The sequence below is a fragment of the Cyprinodon variegatus genome, unplaced genomic scaffold, assembly GCF_000732505.1.
Source record: "Cyprinodon variegatus isolate N-32 unplaced genomic scaffold, C_variegatus-1.0 Scaffold85, whole genome shotgun sequence".
Lineage (NCBI taxonomy): Eukaryota > Metazoa > Chordata > Actinopteri > Cyprinodontiformes > Cyprinodontidae > Cyprinodon > Cyprinodon variegatus.
The window spans coordinates 416,041-435,406 of NW_015150538.1; the positions used below are offsets into that span (position 1 = coordinate 416,041).

At 37.3% G+C, this 19,366-nt stretch overlaps 1 protein-coding gene across 1 annotated transcript in view; it reads left to right on the top strand.

Moving 5' to 3' along the window:
• adgrv1 (adhesion G protein-coupled receptor V1) overlaps positions 1-19,366 on the top strand; it is a 143,887-nt gene that overhangs the window by 19,233 nt on the left and 105,288 nt on the right. Inside the window, exons 4-22 of the mRNA XM_015373314.1 lie at positions 283-378; positions 559-657; positions 774-887; positions 1,866-2,096; positions 2,229-2,566; positions 2,647-2,917; positions 5,474-5,800; positions 6,256-6,432; positions 6,559-6,782; positions 8,967-9,093; positions 10,276-10,461; positions 10,556-10,736; positions 10,932-11,095; positions 11,182-11,305; positions 11,409-11,669; positions 12,936-13,062; positions 13,167-13,390; positions 13,506-14,240; positions 16,802-17,175. Coding sequence (XP_015228800.1) covers positions 283-378; positions 559-657; positions 774-887; positions 1,866-2,096; positions 2,229-2,566; positions 2,647-2,917; positions 5,474-5,800; positions 6,256-6,432; positions 6,559-6,782; positions 8,967-9,093; positions 10,276-10,461; positions 10,556-10,736; positions 10,932-11,095; positions 11,182-11,305; positions 11,409-11,669; positions 12,936-13,062; positions 13,167-13,390; positions 13,506-14,240; positions 16,802-17,175 — 4,380 coding nt within the window. The remainder of the gene's footprint in view (positions 1-282; positions 379-558; positions 658-773; positions 888-1,865; positions 2,097-2,228; positions 2,567-2,646; positions 2,918-5,473; positions 5,801-6,255; positions 6,433-6,558; positions 6,783-8,966; positions 9,094-10,275; positions 10,462-10,555; positions 10,737-10,931; positions 11,096-11,181; positions 11,306-11,408; positions 11,670-12,935; positions 13,063-13,166; positions 13,391-13,505; positions 14,241-16,801; positions 17,176-19,366) is intronic.

Genomic DNA, 19,366 nt, shown 5'->3' on the forward strand with positions numbered 1-19,366 from the left:
GCCAATTGACAGAGCACAGCACAAATCCTAAAGAGATACCCTGCAGAGAGATAACCTGACTGAGCAGCTGAGGCAGAAACCAGCACTTCCTGCCTTTGTGCCGTCTCCCCAGGGATACTCAGTGGGTGCACAGGAATGAAGCAAAGACAGCAGATAAGAGAAAAAGGATGCTCCAACCTTTTCTCATTGACCTAGCATTTTAAGTTTTAGGAGAATTAATTTTAAAGAGCATTGACATAAATTCCTCCAGTTGTAAGTAACCAATTTGAATTTCTTTTCCAGAGTTCCTCTAATGGTGTAATCCTAGGAACACCAAACAAGGCAACAATCACCATTTTGTCTAATGACAATGCCTTTGGAATAATTGGCTTTAACTCGGTAAGAACTCCATTGTTTATTTCCAATTCGCCATTTTTTCAGAACCTTTCACATGATATGAATGTTAGACCTGAAGCTTAAAGCCGTTTACACACAATTTGGTTACTTCAGTTTATTCTTTAACTCCTCTGAAGTCTGCTTAAGCTGATGTGACTCTGGTTCTTTTTTTTCCCTTATCAGACTGCAGAGATTGTTGTTGATGAATCCAGACAAAGGAATGTGCCTTTCACCCTAATTAGAGAAAAAGGAACATATGGAACGGTCACTGTAAGCTATGAGGTAGGAAGACAGTGGAGCACATTTAAAAAGATATTTTCCCCCAAAATAAATAATCCATGCAGATTGCCCGTGGAAGACTAAATATCACCTTTTTTATTTTAAACTTGTTATTCTAGATCTCTGGTGGTCCCAATCCTGCCATTGAAGATCTCGATCCAGACAGAGGCAGCATCATCATTCCTGTAGGACAAGCTGCAGTGAGATTCAGTATCCACATTCAGGATGATCAGGTATCAATCAGCAGCACTAATAGTCCAATTCAAAAATCGTTCTTTTCTTTTTTGTTACATCTCTCTGCCTAACATGAAGCAATGCATAATATAGTAAAAATAAATCTAAACAATCCTTTTAGGGTATGTCACTCAGCTCTGTAGATGATCCTTCTATGCAAGAAACCTCTAACTCAGTCTGGATGAGGCATGTGTGTGAACATGTATTTTCTAGTATTCTCACAGATTCTTGGATGATCTAGTTGTTGCTCCAGGATTTCAGTGATAATGTTAGTAAAGTGATATTGGATCTAACTTTAAACCATTAATTGTTAAAAATTTTGGAATATTCCTCTCCAAAGCGTTATACTCATCCTTTGAGGCTTGATTGTTTCTTCATAATGCTGTTCCTTCATTGATGTTCTCTAACCTTCAAGGCCTTCACGGCAAAGCTAAGAGGTTAATATACTGTAAAGGTTCTGACCTCACTTTCAAAACCCTACCATGCTATTTATTAGAGCACTTTTGCACAGCAGCCAAATTAACAAAGCTAAACTCAAACATATGCACACATTTATACTCTGATATGCAGATGATTTGGTAGCTTGAGGTTAAGTAATTTGCTCATGGGCAGATTGGGAGGGGAAATGGAATCAATCCTAAAACTTTCTGACTTCTCATTTATCCACAACCTGAAATTAAATGACAAACACATGGACTCAATTTGTGAAAAGAAATTGTTGGAGGCAATAGGTTTCATTAGATTTTATTAACAGGAATCATAATAAAAATTTAATTTTAGGTATTTATCTATAAAAAGAAAGAAAACATTTATTCTTTTCTTTTGCCAGTTTTTTTATCCACCAACTAAACTCCCCCCAAAAATTCTGAATTAAAAAAATACCTTGCAGAAAAATCTATTCCCATGTAACTTTTTGTCATGTTTGAAGTTTTAAAATCTATCTTATAAATGTGTGTTTGTCTTTCTCTGTTGATTAGATCCCTGAGAATGATGAAGTATTTACAGTGAAGCTAACAGGTGTGGCAGGTGGAGCCCTTCTCAACCTCGACACCAGCAGTGTTCAGCTACGAATCCGGCAAAATGACAGCCCCCTGCGCTTCTCCGTCTCTGTCATGGCTGTCTCAGAAGCTGCCGCTGTCATTAGCCTTAATGTGACCCGCGGCCGGCTGACTGAGAATGGGCCACTAATTGGATCTGTTGAGACTGAGGTTGTACTATCTAAACTTCCTGACTTTTTTAATTTTTAGGTCATGTCATGTCTAAGATGAAAGTGCTTTTCTAAATAGTTATAAAACCCATTATTGTTCAATTAAATTAATATAAAACCTCTATTTTTGTAGGTGTCTGTGGATTATATGGTGGTAAGTGGTGAAGGAGTTGGCAGTGCTACTCCAGGTGTGGATTTCCTGGACCTGCAACCAGTCAGGACCATCACATTCCCTCCACTGGTCTTCCAAGCCAGCCTTTTTTTCAACATTAGCGATGATGACGTACCAGAAATTGCAGAATCCTTCCACGTGGTCCTGTTAGAGGAAACTATAAGAGGAGACGCTGTGCTAGTTTCACCCAATGCAGTGCTGGTGACCATCGAGCCCAATGATAAACCCTATGGCGTCCTGTCAATTAGCAGCGCTGCTCTCATTCAGCCAATCATCATCAATGAAGATCTAACACAAAAGTAATTCAAATATCTCATAATTTACAAGACTGCTTGCACTTAATCGAATGTGATAACATCTAAGATAATCTCTTCTCCAGATTTGATGGGATTGTTATTGTACGAAATGGAGGAAGCTACGGTGAAGTGTCTGCAAACTGGTCTATCAGCAGGAACTCCAGTGATCGCTCACCAGTGTTGAGTGACTTGATGCCACAGTTTGGAACTGTAACATTTTCTGCCGGTCAGGTGACCGCTGTGATTTCATTAAACATCGTGGCTGATGTTCAACCCGAAGAAGCAGAGGCTTTTGTTCTGAAACTGCTGCCTCACACGGTTACCGGAAACGCAGAAATTGACGAACCAATGGAGGTGAGCTTTGTTCCTACACTTGTCAAGAGACACATCCATGTGTTATGCATGCATGTGGCACCTAATGTGAGCTACAGATGCAAACTTGCCACATGGAGCAGGAAAAGATTCCTTGGTGTGTTGCTTTGCTCTGTGGGTGTTCCCTTAATGTGGCCAAATCAAAACAAAGCGGAAACAGAAGGCGTGCTCTGCATGTGGGGAAACTCTGTTTTCTTTTTTAAGCATGGCTGAAGTGGTCTTTTATGGCTTCCATCTTTGCCCAAGCTTCTTGGCAAAGTGTGAAAGCAGTGGGCAGATCAAAGTCTAGTCTCTGTCACAAACAGACACACATCAGACAATCATCCTCAAGTTTAGAGAGGTCTGTTCCCCCCTGTGCAAACCAGATTGCCTGAAAATAAATATGCAACTTAAATGATAATGGATTATGACCTAAAAGACATAGAGATAAACATATAGTCTAATGGTCTGCTGACTGCATTAGGTGAAAGTGTTTCACATGCGTCCGGATCCATGATCGCTTTAGGATAATATGGGGCATAATTTAACGCTCATTGAAAACTACTGCAACAGTTTTGAGCTGAGTTAATTAAAGAGAACCTCTCTCCAAAGTTAGCTTGTGGCTCTGGTTTACTACCTTCATTCTCATGTAATGTCTTTGCTGTCCAAGTCTCTCTCTGTCATTTGTTTTCTTTTTATACGTCACTTAGCACAAAATAACGGGGGGGAAAAAGTTTCATGCTCCTAGAAGATTTAGATAACTTTTTTTTTATTTCAAAGAAATATTTCTTTCCGATCCTGGTATCAACTTGAATATGAGAAAGTATAGGTTCAACAAATTTAACTTAATAAGAACAGTTAAAGATACAAATAGAGACATGTAAAATGTTGATGTAAAGTGTTTTAAGGTTTTAATTAAAAGTAATTTTTCATATTATGGAGAATGATATACATAGCTGTATACCCATTTGAAAGCAAAATTAAAAACTTTTTTTTATGATACTTCTTAATTATTTTTAACAATGAGCCAGGTTGTAGCTAAATTTAATTCTAACTGTCCATGCTAAGAAATCCTGAAGTTTTAACTACAGTAAATAGTTGCTTCATCTTTCTTCCGATTTATCTTTCCAATAATACTAAAATCTTTTTATTTAAACAATAATAGATGTTATATTGAAGCAAGCTGCTATAATTTTCGGTAATTGGTTAATGTTATTTTTTACTAATAGCTTCACATCTTCACCCAAACTAAGAAAGTGGAGCACATCACCCCAGTTCTCCGATGGTTACACTGGCTCCCCGTAACTCCAAGAATAGACTTTTAACAACTTATATTAATTTAGAAATAACTTAATAGCTTCAAAAAAATACATTGCAGAACTTTTGTCAGTGAATCTAATGCCTAGACTTCTCAGATCTTCTGGCTCTACTTACTTCCTCCAAGGAAGTTATGTTTTTAGGAGAGTTTGTGTCTCTCTTAGTTTTTTTATGGTCATGATTTTAATTAATATTTTATTTGAATTTGGTTATGATCCAGATCATGTGCCACTATAAGCTTTAGGTGTAAGTCGCACTATGGGACAAAATGAACCAAAAATGGAGAAGCAGCATTTATTAGTTTCTATGCTCCACTAATCTGGAATAAACTCCCAGAAAACTGTAAAAAGGCTAAGATGCATTAGTATAGAGTGGCCTTTGACTGCTATCGAAACATTATCTTACAATTTTCAGTCCAAATGTCCTCTTTTTAATTATTTTTAATAATCATGTTATTTAATATTATTTAGGTTTATTGTCATTAATTATTTACATTTTCTGCTTTCTAATTATTTGCCACTTGCCACTGAAATGTGCTCTAGAAATAAAGGTCCCTTGAGCCTAAGTGGATATTTTGGATATCATATACAGAATCACAAAAATACTGTGGTTTTTCCTAATTTTCATAAAGGAAGCTGTTTACTTTAACCATCTTATATTTAGGTGTTTCAAGTGCTCTCTCTGCATTTTAACACATTTTCACAGCTGTTAGGCAACGTGTGTAGGGAAGGTCACATAACAGAGATAGGAAGTGATCGCCACTATAAAGTGTAAAAAAATCCAAACATTTCTGATACACTTCAATGATAGAGTTTTTGGGAGTTTAGATAAATATGAGATTCACTAATAAAATTGGCCAAAGCCTTTATCCAATTAATTAGATCAAATTTAGGGATTCACTGAATTCCTCCAATCTAGTGTTGCATTCAAGACCACACCAACCAAGACCTAGGAGTACCGAGGACAGAGAAAATGCCAAGACATTTCAAGACCAATACCTTATATGGTCTTGTCCTGAAAAGGCTTTGTCTTGGTACTTCTTGGTGTAGGTTGGTGTGGTCTTGACTACAACACTACTCTGATGTAATTCATGTTAAATCAGCCAGCTATCCTACTTAGAACTAAGTGGGAAAATATACCTATATGTATTGATTACAGAAATCTTTGCTTTTGATAATTCATTGAATCATTTTTTTTTCTCATTTATTACCTGTATTCCTTCCTTCTTAAATTTTCCCTTAGATGGTGTTTTATATCCAGGACAGCGACGATGTTTATGGACTTTTCCGGTTTGACCCAGCCAAGGAACAGAGTATTCAGAGCCAACCCCAGGGACGATTCCTCTCTCTCAATTTTGTGAGAGATGGTGGCATGCTGGGTAACGTCTCCATGGCCCTGACTGCGCTCTATATTCCTGCAGGTCCAGTGGACCCTGATCTGGCCCAAGACCAGGTTCTGAATGTTAGCAGGTCTGTTAATGTTTTGTTTTCTCATCAACGGACGGTCCACGTTATACTGCCTATCCGGAATGATGCCTTTCTGCAAAATGGAGCACATTTCCATATTCAGGTATCTAAAAATGGAACAGAATTGCAATTTAGTGGTTACAGATCTAAAAATAATGCATTACTTCCATTTGGGTTTGTACTTTTGGTTAAATAAAAGTCATCCAAAGTTTAAGGGCCTCATCTGCATGTGTGAATAGTTGGCATACATTGGCACTCAGGTCTGGCAAGGCTCTATGGGATTTGCCCGGCCGTCTAAACAAACCACTAACCCTAAAAATGAGCAACAGCTGCTAGAAAACCCTACTTGATGTTCTATAGAAACGTAAACAATCACACAAACGCAGTTAAGAAGCTTTACAGCTAGATGTTTATTTAGGTAATAAGTGAATAGAGCACTTTTATTAAAGCATTACAGTAAAAGCTAATATTGTTTAGCAGGCCAGTGCAATGATATCCTATCAACATTTATATAAGCTCATCAGCTTCTGTAAATTGAATCTTTTCCCTTGTTTCCAGTTAAATACACTGGAGCTGGTTGATATCACCCCATCAATTCCTTCAAACAGCCCAAGGTTCGGGGGACCTCTTAACCTCACATTGACTGTCACCCCTGATATTGCTAATGGGGAAATTGGCTTCACAAATAACACTACAGTGGTGCTCTATGAACCAGAGAACAGCAATACCAGCATGGTAAGATATGTGTATTGCTATTGTTTTGATTTTTTTGCTTTATAAAATTGACAAAAAACAGATATTTTTAGATTTATTGTTTTATGCATTTGCTTTTTTTTTTTTTTTTTACTTTTCTGTTTCTAGGTTAGCCTCCCTCTGCGGCGGGATGGGACAGATGGTCAGGCTGAGGTGTTCTGGAGCCTTCAGCCAATTGGTGCAAGTCGTAAGGATGTAACTGCTGATGATCTGGCACCATTTAATGGCTCTGTTGTCTTCCTCTCGAGGCAAAGTGACGCCTTTATTAATCTAACCATCATGGCTGATGATATCCCTGAGGTCAATGAAACCTTGCTTCTCACCCTGGACAGGTATATATAAGTTGTTGTTCTTTAACATTATAGTATTGCACCAAACAGAATGTTGGGATTCATTTATGTTGAGTTGCAACCCATTTCTAAAAATAATTGTAGATTTTCAATTATTTATTTATAGACTTGCAGTTATGAATGGTCATGATTTACATGTTTTGCAAGGAAGGCTCAGATTTGAGAGTGATTGCAATAGAAGATTGCTTTACCTGCTTTTTAGCGTCCTATATTCACAATCAGTGCATTTATTAAGAATTTAGGAAATTTGCTTAACTCTTAACTTAAAAAAGCCAAAATATTCAATTCCTGTTATTTATTGAAATTACTTTTATTTCTGCTTTCCTGCAGCCTGAATATTTGCAAACATATTTTGACATGTTATAGAAAATCTAATTTGGTTTTAAATTGGTTTAATTTGGTTTATTGTCAGTCGATCTGAATAAAAAGAACAGAAAAAGCTCATGCCCTGTACAAAGATTTTCATGGTCATTTTAGAAAGCTTCCATCATAAAATGTCTGCTGAGAAATTTTAGCTTAAGACTGATACAGATGATTGCTTAGAGCAACTCTAAGCAAGGAGTTGACAGAAATTCCTATGTTTGTAATGGCTGGCACCTGCTGTACGATGTCTTCAATCTTTCTCAGCTACAGCTCAAACTGTAAGAAGAAACCCCAGGATTTAGAAGTGCACACCTCACAATATCTGTTTGTGTCTTGTAAGAACGAATGCTGTAAAGAGATTTGACTGCTTAAACTGTATAACCAAAAACAAGACATTAGACTGAGCCCCGGTAGAGAGATGGCATTGGGTGGCAATTCATGGCGAAAGAGACAGACTTTTACGTGTGTTGTTGTCTTTTTCTTTGCGGGAAATTTGCGCTGGTCCTTAGACAAAAGCCAAAGAAAGATAACATCACACAAAACAATGTCTAGATAACCAATCAGGCTAAGGATATTAACATCATTTTTTACAACACAACAATGTTTTTTCTGGTGCTGTATGGGAAGCTTTTGTCGTAACATTTATTTGAAACATTGTTAGAGTTTAAGAAATTCTACAATGTTTTTTTTTTTCTAAAATGGGATCACCAAAAGCTATTTTTAGGATTCTTCATGAATATGTGCCCTGTTTTTTTTCCGGGTTCAATATAAGCCAGTCATGGTCCATCAAGCTAAAAGTTGGCCAGTTTGCATGCATGGCATAAATGTGTATATTGTTTGGACATACAGAAGAAAATAGAAAGAGAAGTGTTTCATAGAGTTTCTAAAAGGCCATTTTTATCGTGTGCTTGGTGGACATGGGGGTTTTGTTACATCTTTTAGCCTGTGGTCTGATGAGAACCATGGCTTTCTCTCCCTCCCACTCCTCTCCTGCAGGGTGGAGGCTGCACACTTTATAGTGTACTTTGGGTAAGTGGAGAGTGGAGTGAACCTGGGCCCTTTGTGTAACTTGAATAAAGTCCTTCTCTTTTCAGACAAGTGCCTACTTCTGGATTTCTGGGGTATTGGTCTGGGAAGGGAATGTAGAGGGGGCAAGAATAGATTGGGGAATGCTGCCATGGTGTGAAAAACGTAATCAAACAGAGTTTTTTTGTCGTGAGAGTATGTGTTTTGCACTAATTTAACCAGCCTTGATTATGTAGCTTTTTAAAGATGGTGTTTTAATGCATGCAGCTCATTGGCTGAGACTGTTTGAAGTGCTTAAATCCTTCTTTGTAAACCGTTTCTTTGTGATGCTCATTATAGTATGCTAGCTTGGCTCCAATTTTCTTAGCATGCACACATAAACACACCCCTTTGGAGTTATAGAAACTCACACACATACCCACATACTGACACACAAATACTTGACTGACATTGTTATTAAAAGTGGTTTAATCAGCAGGGGGTCAGCATATGGAATTAATAATGAATGTGCACCAGACAATACAAGGAATGCATTAAGAAGTTACAATAAAAAGCTTTAGGTGCTGTTGTGGGAGTTTTAAGATGTTGAAATAAAAACAAGAACAAATTTAGGTTGTAGTAAAAAGCAGACTGCCATGGCAGAGGTTTCTGCAAACTGGAAATGCAAAATACTCGAAACATCCAGTTTGTATTAAGCAAATCTTTTTGTATTCTCTCTGTATGATCTGTTACTAGTCTTGTCTGTTTCTCTTTATATTCATGAATTTTGATTTGTAGGACTAATGTGGAGAATCAGATCCTGAAAGCAGGCTTCACCAGTAGAGAGATCGTTATCATGGAGAACGATGATCCTGGCGGAGTGTTTGAATTTTCCCAATTCTCCAGAGGTCCTTGGTTTGTCAACGTAAGCTTAAATTTAACATAGCAACATAAGAAATAGCAATCTCCATTTCAGGTTAGAAGTTTACATTCTCCCATCATAAAATCTGATGTGATTTTCATTTAGACTTTTTATTATCGACAATCTAGATTGTTTATATAGCTGTGATTAAAATTGTGAGCTTTATATCAGGTTCTTTGCTCTCATTTTAAATGGTAAAGCTGTTTTAAATTGGTTTGTTTCATGGTATTATTCATGTTTCATGGTATTCATGGTATTATTAATATATTCATGCTTTTTTCTAACTCTCTTTTATGCTGAAAAAGCAGTAAGGATGATTGGAGTAATAAGGGCAAGGCTTTCATCCCTTACATTACTGTACCAGCTGCCCAACATGGTGCTGGCACCATTTTGATGAGGATTTATTTTGTTAACAATGCTACAATTAAAATTAATCTTGACTAAACAATAATTTAAATAATCGTCAACTAATTTAGTAATCGATTAATTATTAACTGGAGTATAGAGACTTTAAAACACGCCTTTAGCTGACAGAGCAACCCACTTAGAGCAGTAATTATACGAAAATTGTAATAAATATTTTGCATTTAAGATTAAAAGCCTTTTCGTCTGTCAGTGTGCTCTATCCAGAACTCAAGTAGAAAAGTTTTAGTTTCACCTGGTTTAAATCTGTAAAAAAAATCTTTAAATAACTTTTACTGTCCAATTATTAATCGGGGAAAAATCAGCGGATTAATCGATTTGCAAAACAACCGTAGCTACTTGCCCTTGGTACAGCCTTGACCTCAACCCTATTAGAAATTTGTCGACTTCCCATAAAGTCGAATTAGGACTCCAACCAAAAGAAAAACTATTTTTGATGAGAATATTAGCAAAAACTCTACTTGAAATTGATGAGAACTTGTTAGGCAAAGACAGGATATTGTTTTTCTACAACATGCTTAGGTACCTACGTTGAAATATGAATGCGTACATGTTTATATTTTAGTCTATATCACCCTGTGCGGATGAGATAATCCAAATTCTTTCTTGCCTAAGAAATTCTGTGTGATTTTATTATAATTTCATCGTGAGAAAATATACCAAGACTGTTTATGTTGGCATTAGGATTGTAGAGGTTCCTCTTGGTTTAAGCTTTAGCTGATATTCATTCCTTTTTCTCTGGTCTGTCCATCTTAAACCAAGGAGGGTGAAGCTGTGGAGCTTCGTGTGGTCAGAGCTCAAGGACAACTCCTGAAACAGTTGATAAGATACACAGTGTCACCATCAGGCAGTGCTGAATTCTATGGAGCTACAGGCATCCTTGAGTTTAAACCTGGGGAGAGAGAGGTGGTGGTGGCCCTGGTTGCAAAGCCTGATGGAATACCAGAGGTGAGGCAATAGTTGGAAATGAGATGGCTTTAATTTGGCAGTAGTGTCCTAAAACATGTTTTTCTATTTTACACCTGTTTGTATGTTCATATAGCTCGATGAGACATTCTCCGTGGTACTCAGCAGCCACAGTACTCCGCCAAGTCGTCTAGGCGACCACAGGGAGGTCAACATTACTGTCCGCAACAATGATGACCCTTTTGGAGTCATTGAGTTTATCCAGTCAGGACTTACAATGACCATTGATGAGAGCAAAGGAGAGACAACACAACAGGGTAAGTGAGCTAATGAGCTAAATTTTACATGGAAGGTGGATTCTCCTTAATGCTCAGACCTATTATCTGCACTGAATCTGTTTGAACAAAGAGAATGGGAATTGGGAATGGGAATTAATAAAAATCATTTTGCAGAGAAAACATATTCAAGATGATATGAGCCTTTGGCAATAAAACTCATAGTTTGTCTTTCAGCTGTGTACCCTGTGGTGAGGAATAGGGGTCACTTTGGGGAAGTGTCAGTGTTGTGGGTCCTGGAACCAGCTCTGGCAGGAGATGTAATGCCTGTGCAGGGAAACATTACCTTCCAAGAAGGAGAGTACTTGAAAAACCTCACCCTCTCCTCTGTACCTGATGAGGTAACTTGTTAGACTTAGCCTATAAAAGCTTGTAGACTTCTTAACTAAATGTCTTTTAATGTTTATTATTATTCTGTTTTTATAAGATTCCAGAAGACAAGGAGAACTTCACCATTACACTGTACAATGCAACTGGTGGAGCAAGACTGGGAGACGTACTTAGTGCCAATTTGTGGATTAATAAGAACGATGACCCCATATATTTTTCTGGTAACATTACAGCTAACATATTAAAAATTCTTCAATATTTATATGTAATAGCTCCAATAATTTATTCATCTTTCCTCTCCTGAAACTAACTTGCCCATCTCAGAACCAGTCACTGTGCGTGTTGCTGAGGGAGACACTGCTAATCTCACGGTCCTGAGGGCGGGTCGAGCTGACTTTATGGCTACTGTGATGTATCGAGTGGATTTTGGTAGCGCCTCACCAGATGACTTTACTGTTCTAACAAACACCACATTGTTAGTGTTTGATGTGGGAGAATGGATGAAAAACATTTCAGTGATTATTGAAGACGATGACATACCGGAAACAGATGAACCCTTTTACATTGTTTTATATAACACCACAGGTGGGTACAATATTCAAGCTTCTTTTGTCACCCCTGACCAAGTTTCTTCTTGTTTAGCTCTTTTCATTAACTCATAGCGATTAAGCTGTTCCTGCTACACTGGTAGTATATTTGCATTAATGCATGACAGTTAGACTTTCATCTTATCTTAAACTGAGCACTTTCTTCTATATGTCACTGCAAAAACCAATCCAAAATTCAGTAAAAAACTATCTTAAATTTAGCATATAAGCCCGTAATTTAAGCAGCTCTATAAGATGATCTGCCAATAGAATAAATATTTTGCTCTTGAAATAAGATCATTGGAGTTTAATGCACATGAAAAAAGTATTGGAGTTTTTTTTTTCTTTTTTAAATGTAAATCGTCTTATTTCATTGGCAGATTGTCTTATCTACTCAGATTATAATTGACCTGCATATATTTCAGTATTTTGCAGTGTACCTCTGAACCTTTGCAACACACTTTAAGTTGTTTCTATAAAAGATTTTTATATTTAAATCTCTTTAAAAGCTACATTTATGGGTTTTTTTTTTTCAACTTCCTGTTCTAACATACCAAATTTCTCTGCAATCATGTTGATGTATCATAAAATCCAAATAAAACACATATTTTGTAATATTTTTTTAAGGTGATGTGTTTTAGTTCATATACATATATTTCTGGAATTATGTGTAAGTGTTGGCCCTCTAAAAATATTTGTTAAATTTACTCAGGATAAATGTGGCTATTTAGATTAGCTCACCTTTAATACCTCTCCTTTATAAATTCTTTCTCCAGGCTTATGTTAGTGTAGATAAAAACTACCAAGTTATTAGTACAATACATAAAGCTGTGAGCTTTATATTCTTTTGAATATAATGAGTATTAGGTCACCTCTGGTTTGCAGCAGTTCTGGTATTAAACCCAAACCAGCTGCTCATTGAGGCTTTACACTTTTTATTTTGCCTGCTTAATTGCAAGTAGCATTGCTTGGTTACACGGTTGGTATGATGTGCTCATAGTCTGGCAACTTGCTGTGTGGTCTTTTCAGAGCAGTTATGGGAAAAAGTAATTTTAGCTAAATATAGCCTACAAGTAACTTTGTATGCCTTGTTTATTTTTTTAGAAAACTCTAAAAGGGGCCTAATTATGGAACCCCTTTTTCAGACCCCATTTTAACTTTTATTTATTTTTTGGCTTTGACTCTGGTTTATTATCAGCATGTCTATATTTCTACTTTTACGGTACATTGATTTAGGTTCTGATCTAACCCAATGTGCACACAGGCGATGCTGTGGTTTATGGTGCAGACACAGCTACTGTGGTGATTGAGGCCAATGACGATGCCAATGGAGTTTTTTCTCTAGAAAGTGTAGAAAAACCTGTGGAAGAAGGCAAGACCAACAGTTTTTTGTAAGAAACAGTTCCTCACTTCACGTTTATGTTAACAAATGTGTTTACATTTTTTGTTGAACTTAGTTGGTCATGCCTCGTAATGTTTTCTTCTTTTTGTCCAGTGTTCTACGAGCAAGGGGACACTTTGGTAATGTTACAGTCTTCTGGCAGCTGTTTGCCAATGACTCAGCTACACCTCTCGAAGAAAACCAGGAGTTTGCAAACACGTCTGGCTCCATCACCTTTATTACTGGGGAGGAAAGCAAACCTATCAGCCTTGAGGCCATCTCTGATAAACGTCCAGAGTTTAATGAGTTCTTCGTCCTCAGGCTTGTCAATATTTCAGGTAATTATTAGCTCAGATTTATTAAACAAATGGATCTGAGTCCATTACTTTAAGATTTCAGACAGTGTTTAAAATAAAATGAATATTATTTAACTCCATGCTTGTGTTCTTTCAGGTGGTTACCCAGGGGGAGGGGGGCGACTTGCTGAGACCTCTCTAAATGCCTCAGTCCTTATTCCTTTCAACGACGACCCATTTGGTGTTTTTGCCATTTCTCTGGACAACTTGGACCAAGAAGTTGCTGAGGATGTGCTTGATGAAAATGATATGTCCGATGTTACCTCCTTCACCATACTCCGACAGCAGGGCTCTTTTGGCGATGTACGAGTTTCCTGGGAGATAGTGTCTGCAAGATTCCCACAAGGTCTTCCTCTCATGAACGATCTGCTGCTGCAAGCCTCTTTTCCAAATGAGGTCCAGCTCAGGCCTCATGCTAGGAGACACCACTCAGCTACAGACACTTGGTTCTTCTCTGGCCTTCCAGGAGCTTACGGTACCATCTCCCCTGAAGATGCACCTGCAGCCGTTGGTAACTTCACCTTCTCAGCTTGGCTGGCACCCAGACTAAACACTGATGGCTTCATAGTGTCCAAAGGAACAAGCAATGGAAGCTTGTACTATGGAGTAAAAGTCCACTGCAATGAATCACATGTTACCGTGATGCTGTACTACACAGTTATAGGTTCAAATAATACCCAAGTGGCAAGGGCCACAGCAGAGAAGTTTGTGGAAGAAAATACATGGCTACATATCATCATTACTGTTGATGATGGAATTATTGAGTTCTTCTTGGATGGGACTTCTATACCTAGAGGTCTGAGGAGCATCAAAGGGGAAGGCATCAATGATGGTATGCTGCTTTTCTCAACAGCTATTTTGAAATACCCTGAATATTTTCTGAAGTGCTTGTGTTTGTCTTGTCTGCTATTGATCATCATTACTATGAAATGCATGCTCTGAAATAATGGTGCTGTAAAGAAGGGATCTCAGTAGTCTACTACAACATTTACAGTACCCTAAAAAGGTATATATTCCCTACTAACACCACACATAAACCTGAACAGTCTAATCCTCACAGTAACATACTGTGGTAACATTATGATATGGGGATTATATCTGTTAAGCAGGGGTTAGGGGTAGCTAATAAAAATATAGACTTAGCTAAATGTAGAGTGATCCTGGAAATAAACAGACAATGCTACAAGGCAATACTGCAGATAAAGGCATAGTCCAGACTTGGATCCACTGGAAATGTTTTGGCTAAACTTAAAAACTGATTGTCTTAAAGCAACAAGTGAACCCTAAGAGTTGGTTTGGTAATGACTGAGTCTAGAAAATAGCTCAAATCTTTTTTGTAGGAAACATTTTTATTGTCTTACGCCGGGATCTTTTTCTTCTATCAATACTCAGGATGATCAGGTGTGACAAAGCTTAATAGCTTTTCTTATCACTGTCAAAAGGGCTTGTTCACTTTATGGAAACACTTGCTGGGTGTTAGAGCTCTGCATTCTGTTACATTACTGACACTCAAAGAATACAAACACATATTTCTTTCACCGAAAGAAAGTCAAGGACTTCATTAAAATGTTGCTTATTTAAGGACTCAAAACAGTCCAGTGAAAAACGACCAAAACTGCAATAGATTTAAATGGCATTTCAGCATAAGGATCAGAATCTGCTGAAGCCTTGCTTTGTTATTTCATTCTGAGTGAGCAGCCAACATGCCTCTAGAGAAAACAATTATTTTTTTTCAAAATCTACTTTTGTGCAACTTTATTAAAAGACCTATTTTTTAAATCTAAAGTTAGTCAGAAAATGCGCAAAATCTGCCACTCACAATGTAAATGGCATCCATGTTGTCAATCAATATAAAACGAAAGATCTTAACAGGATTCTGTTACATTATCCAGATGATTTTTGTAAGTCTTTGGATTATTTAAATATGATTCTTACCATTACATTTGGTGTAAAAGTCAGTGATGAGGTATCAAATTCATTTGAACTTGCAAAAATAAACAAAACACTACATCCATCCATCTGTCCGTCCATCCATCTTCTATAAACTGCTGGAATAAGCGGGAGAAGATGGAACCTTAGACTGTGGTGCTTAATAAAGACACATCAGCAAGTGGTTGATATAGGAAATGGTTTAAGGTGTTTGTTTACTTATACATATTTCTTTACAATTATTTCACAATGTCAAAAAATTTTCAATAAGAACTAAAGCAACCTCTATAAGTTATTTCTAACTCTTCTATTTTTTCAGCTACTGCTGGAAGTCTAGTTTGTGTATATACAGTTATTGTATGTGGACTTCCATCACCCACACACCCACCTACCACCTTTCAGTTGCTGCCTCATTGTTCTGAGCTGCGGGGCTCTGCAATGCTTGAGTGGCTGCACAGCCTGCGCATTGTTGGATTTTGTCACAGCTCAGAGAAATCAGTCGGCATCTCCTTCTCTTCATAGTCTGTCTAATTACTACAGACAATGGCTTGTGCTTTGCGAAAGGCTCTAAGAGGGGAAATACCTTGTGCCTCTATTACTATAAACAGTCACCAAAGAGACATAAAGGATAAGTTGTTATGCTGTGCTATTTAGTTAACACAAGGAAACTTGATGTACTGCATTGTGCGAAATTTAAGTTGCGTTTCTCTGCAGATAAACATGTTTGCCTCTTGCGTACAAGTACAGGACTTAAGAGATGTGTGTAAATAAATGAATAATGAGAAGGAGCTGGAGCCAGGCATCTGGTAGCTTTAATTAAGATTCTGTTTGTGGTCTTAATGTAGTACATTAAACCCAACCTACTTTGTTTTATTATAAGGTCTATTTAATTTAAATGCCCCTTGCTATTTGTTTGACACATTCAAATAATTATTATCATTATTAAAATGATAATAATTGGATTGGCTTGATATACGGAAAGCCCAGTTTTGAGCTAAAAAATGCATTAAGTGCAAGTTTTATCTTATAATATCAATTTACAAAAGTTAAAAATTGGTAAGCATGCAACATGGGCCCTTGGTAGTGGTGGACTAGTGGTTAGAGCATTGCGCTTGTGTCCCAGAGCTTCTGAGTTCAAGACCCATGGACTGCCACTCTGGGTAACTGGGCAAGACCCCCAACCCCAGATTGCTCCCCAGGCACCAACAGTGGCAGCCAATTGGATGAGTTAAATGCAGAGAGTGAATTTCCCCATTGTGGGACAATAAAGAATTTACAATATGCACACCTAAACTCCACTATGTATTTAGATGATTACTTTTCAGTAAGTGGCAAAGACTTCTTATTTGTAAAGTTTTGTTATAACTGTAGATTCTTTGATAGTAAATTATAAAAGAATATGTTTATTTGGATTATATTAAAAGCATTACGTAATTTTCACTGTTTTTGGTATTTCTACTGTAGGACCTGCTTCAGTGTTCATAGGTTCAGACCTTGAAGGTGAACAGCGCTACACCGGCCTTCTCCAGGATGTTCGCCTGTACCACATGAGGCTCAACCGCAGCCAGATCCACGAGCTCCACTCTCAGCCTGCTAAAGCAGACCTGCGAAACATTTCAGGTTACCTGCGGTACCGCCAAGATGAGAGGCAGAAGTCGTTCATCGTAGAAACCAGGGATGATGAGGAGGAAGAGGGAGAGGAGGTGTTCTATCTGCAGCTGGTGGATGTGCATGGTGGTGCACGCCTTCCCTTTCCCAGACCCACAGCTGTTTTGAGGATTATGAAGAGTGACAACGCAAATGGGCTTTTTGGATTCACTGGGGACTGCATACCTGATGTAAGTGTAAGGCATTAACATTGCAGATGATCAGTATTTAAAGCAATCTCTGCAATTGTCCAATCTATAATTGTGCTTTATACTTACCTAACAAATTTGACCCAAAGATAAACTAAAAATAGTGCATAACAATGGAAGGTAAACAATGCAAAAATAAAATGTCTGATGTGTTCATTAATAATTAGCTGATTTCAATGTGGAAGATATCAAAATACATTTCCTTGTCCTCTGCAATATGTCTCTGCCAGCTTTTTCACATAAAAAAAATTGTAATTCTTACCCATTCTTTGTTTCAAAATAGCTCTAAGTGAGAGGGTGCAAAGTGTCTATGAACAACATTTTTTTTCTGATTTAACCAAGCAATTTTTTTTTTTTTTTTGTCATGTATCCTAATTGGATTGAGATCTGGAAAGTTAGAGTAACTTTCCAGAGAGTAATCTAAGTATAAAATTTTTTTTAGCTGTAGCTGTCATATTTTTAGGGATGTTGTGCTGCTGAATTGTAAAATTGAACCCAGTCATACTGCATAGCAGCTGTTCTTTTGGTATAGCTCTGCGTACCTTCAGCATGATCAGCATCTTACCTTATAACACCTCAGGGGCTGAAGAATAGAATCCCTGTCATCATATTGCTGGCTTCACCATCTAGTCTGTGTTGAAGGTGAGGCCCAGTGTTAGCTTTCACACGTAATTGTTTGCATGTAGGCCAAAAGGTTTTAACCTTTTAAGCTCGCAGTTCAATTTCCAAACAAAGGCATACTCATACTTCATAAAGCATTTCACACATTTTACACTGCCTAAACTGCTAATCTTGTTATCAACTGATATAAAGGTCCTGGAGGATGAAGTGAAAGAGAAAATTTAAAGTAAATTATTCTGGGCCTGAGTAAATAAGATTTAGCTAGCCAAAAAATAAAAAGATAACGCCTAAAAAAAACAACAGATTTTTGCATATAAAAACTTCTGATTTTCCTTTAACAAAAGAAATAAACATAATAAACTGCAAGTACAACAACTTGGATACATATGTCGTAAGTTTGGCATCCATCTAACAAGCAACTGACAAGTTATAGATGCTTAGATTGAAAAAAAATCCAGGTGAACAACTACTGTGTCTGTGTTTGGCATAATATCTGAAATTTTGAATTTATTCTTGAAATTAAAAAATTTGAATGCTACTATAAATTTATATATAAAATATATATTATATATTTGGTAATAAAAATAGTTTTCCTCCAAAATATCACGTTATTTTTTCAGCACTCATTATTTACATGTTGTAATAAGACGTTATATACACAAATCTAAATTGATAAAAATGCATGAGGACAAACGGGCAACTCTAAAAACAAACATTTGTCCAATCATGGCGCTTCAGAGCTCTTTGGAAAGTTCACATTCTAAAGAAAACAATGATTTGAATCAGTTTACAAAACACAGAAGCTCCAGCGAATAACACACGAGAGTAGCAGAGGCATTTGTGCTTTATGCACAGGAACAGCTTCCAAATATGGGTATGTTGCTGTAGCAATACAGAGAGAAAAAGTAACATTTTGCTGAAAATAAGCTATTGGTTGAACGTATTCCAGAAACAGACTTTTATTTGGATGATAACATCTTTTGATGAAAAAAACAAAACAAATGTAGGACAGATTTGATGTGCTTTTCTGGGGTTTGCTGGGGTTTTTGGAGGAATTTGTTGACTGGCCAGTTACAAAAGATCAGAGTTTTGCTAATGACTTTGATTTCTGCAGATTCCGTGTCTTGTTTGCTTTCATTAGCAAAGCATCATGTGGGTTATTGAAACCAGGCCCTCTGAAACACAAACTGGGTCATAAATTGCATTTTGGCTTTCTGAGCACTTTTTGGTCGGTGGATATAAGAATTAATTGGATAGTCTTGTAGAGGAATCTCAGGTGAAGATTTGGACATATGATAATTGTGACTTAGTCTCACAGTTAGTGAGCTACAAGCTCATTATTGTTGCAAAAGAGCTGCATCTCCCTTGAAAGGGGGCGCTTGGGCTTAAAGGAATAGTACACCCAAAACATGATAGCCTTCATTTTCTACTCACCCCCATGCTGAACAACACTCTGGAGTACTTTTTTGATATCTCAAATGCATCTGGAGATCTGGGAGGCGCGGCAGACCAAACCAGACGAAAGTGCGCATTCAGCTCGGCAAAGAACTCA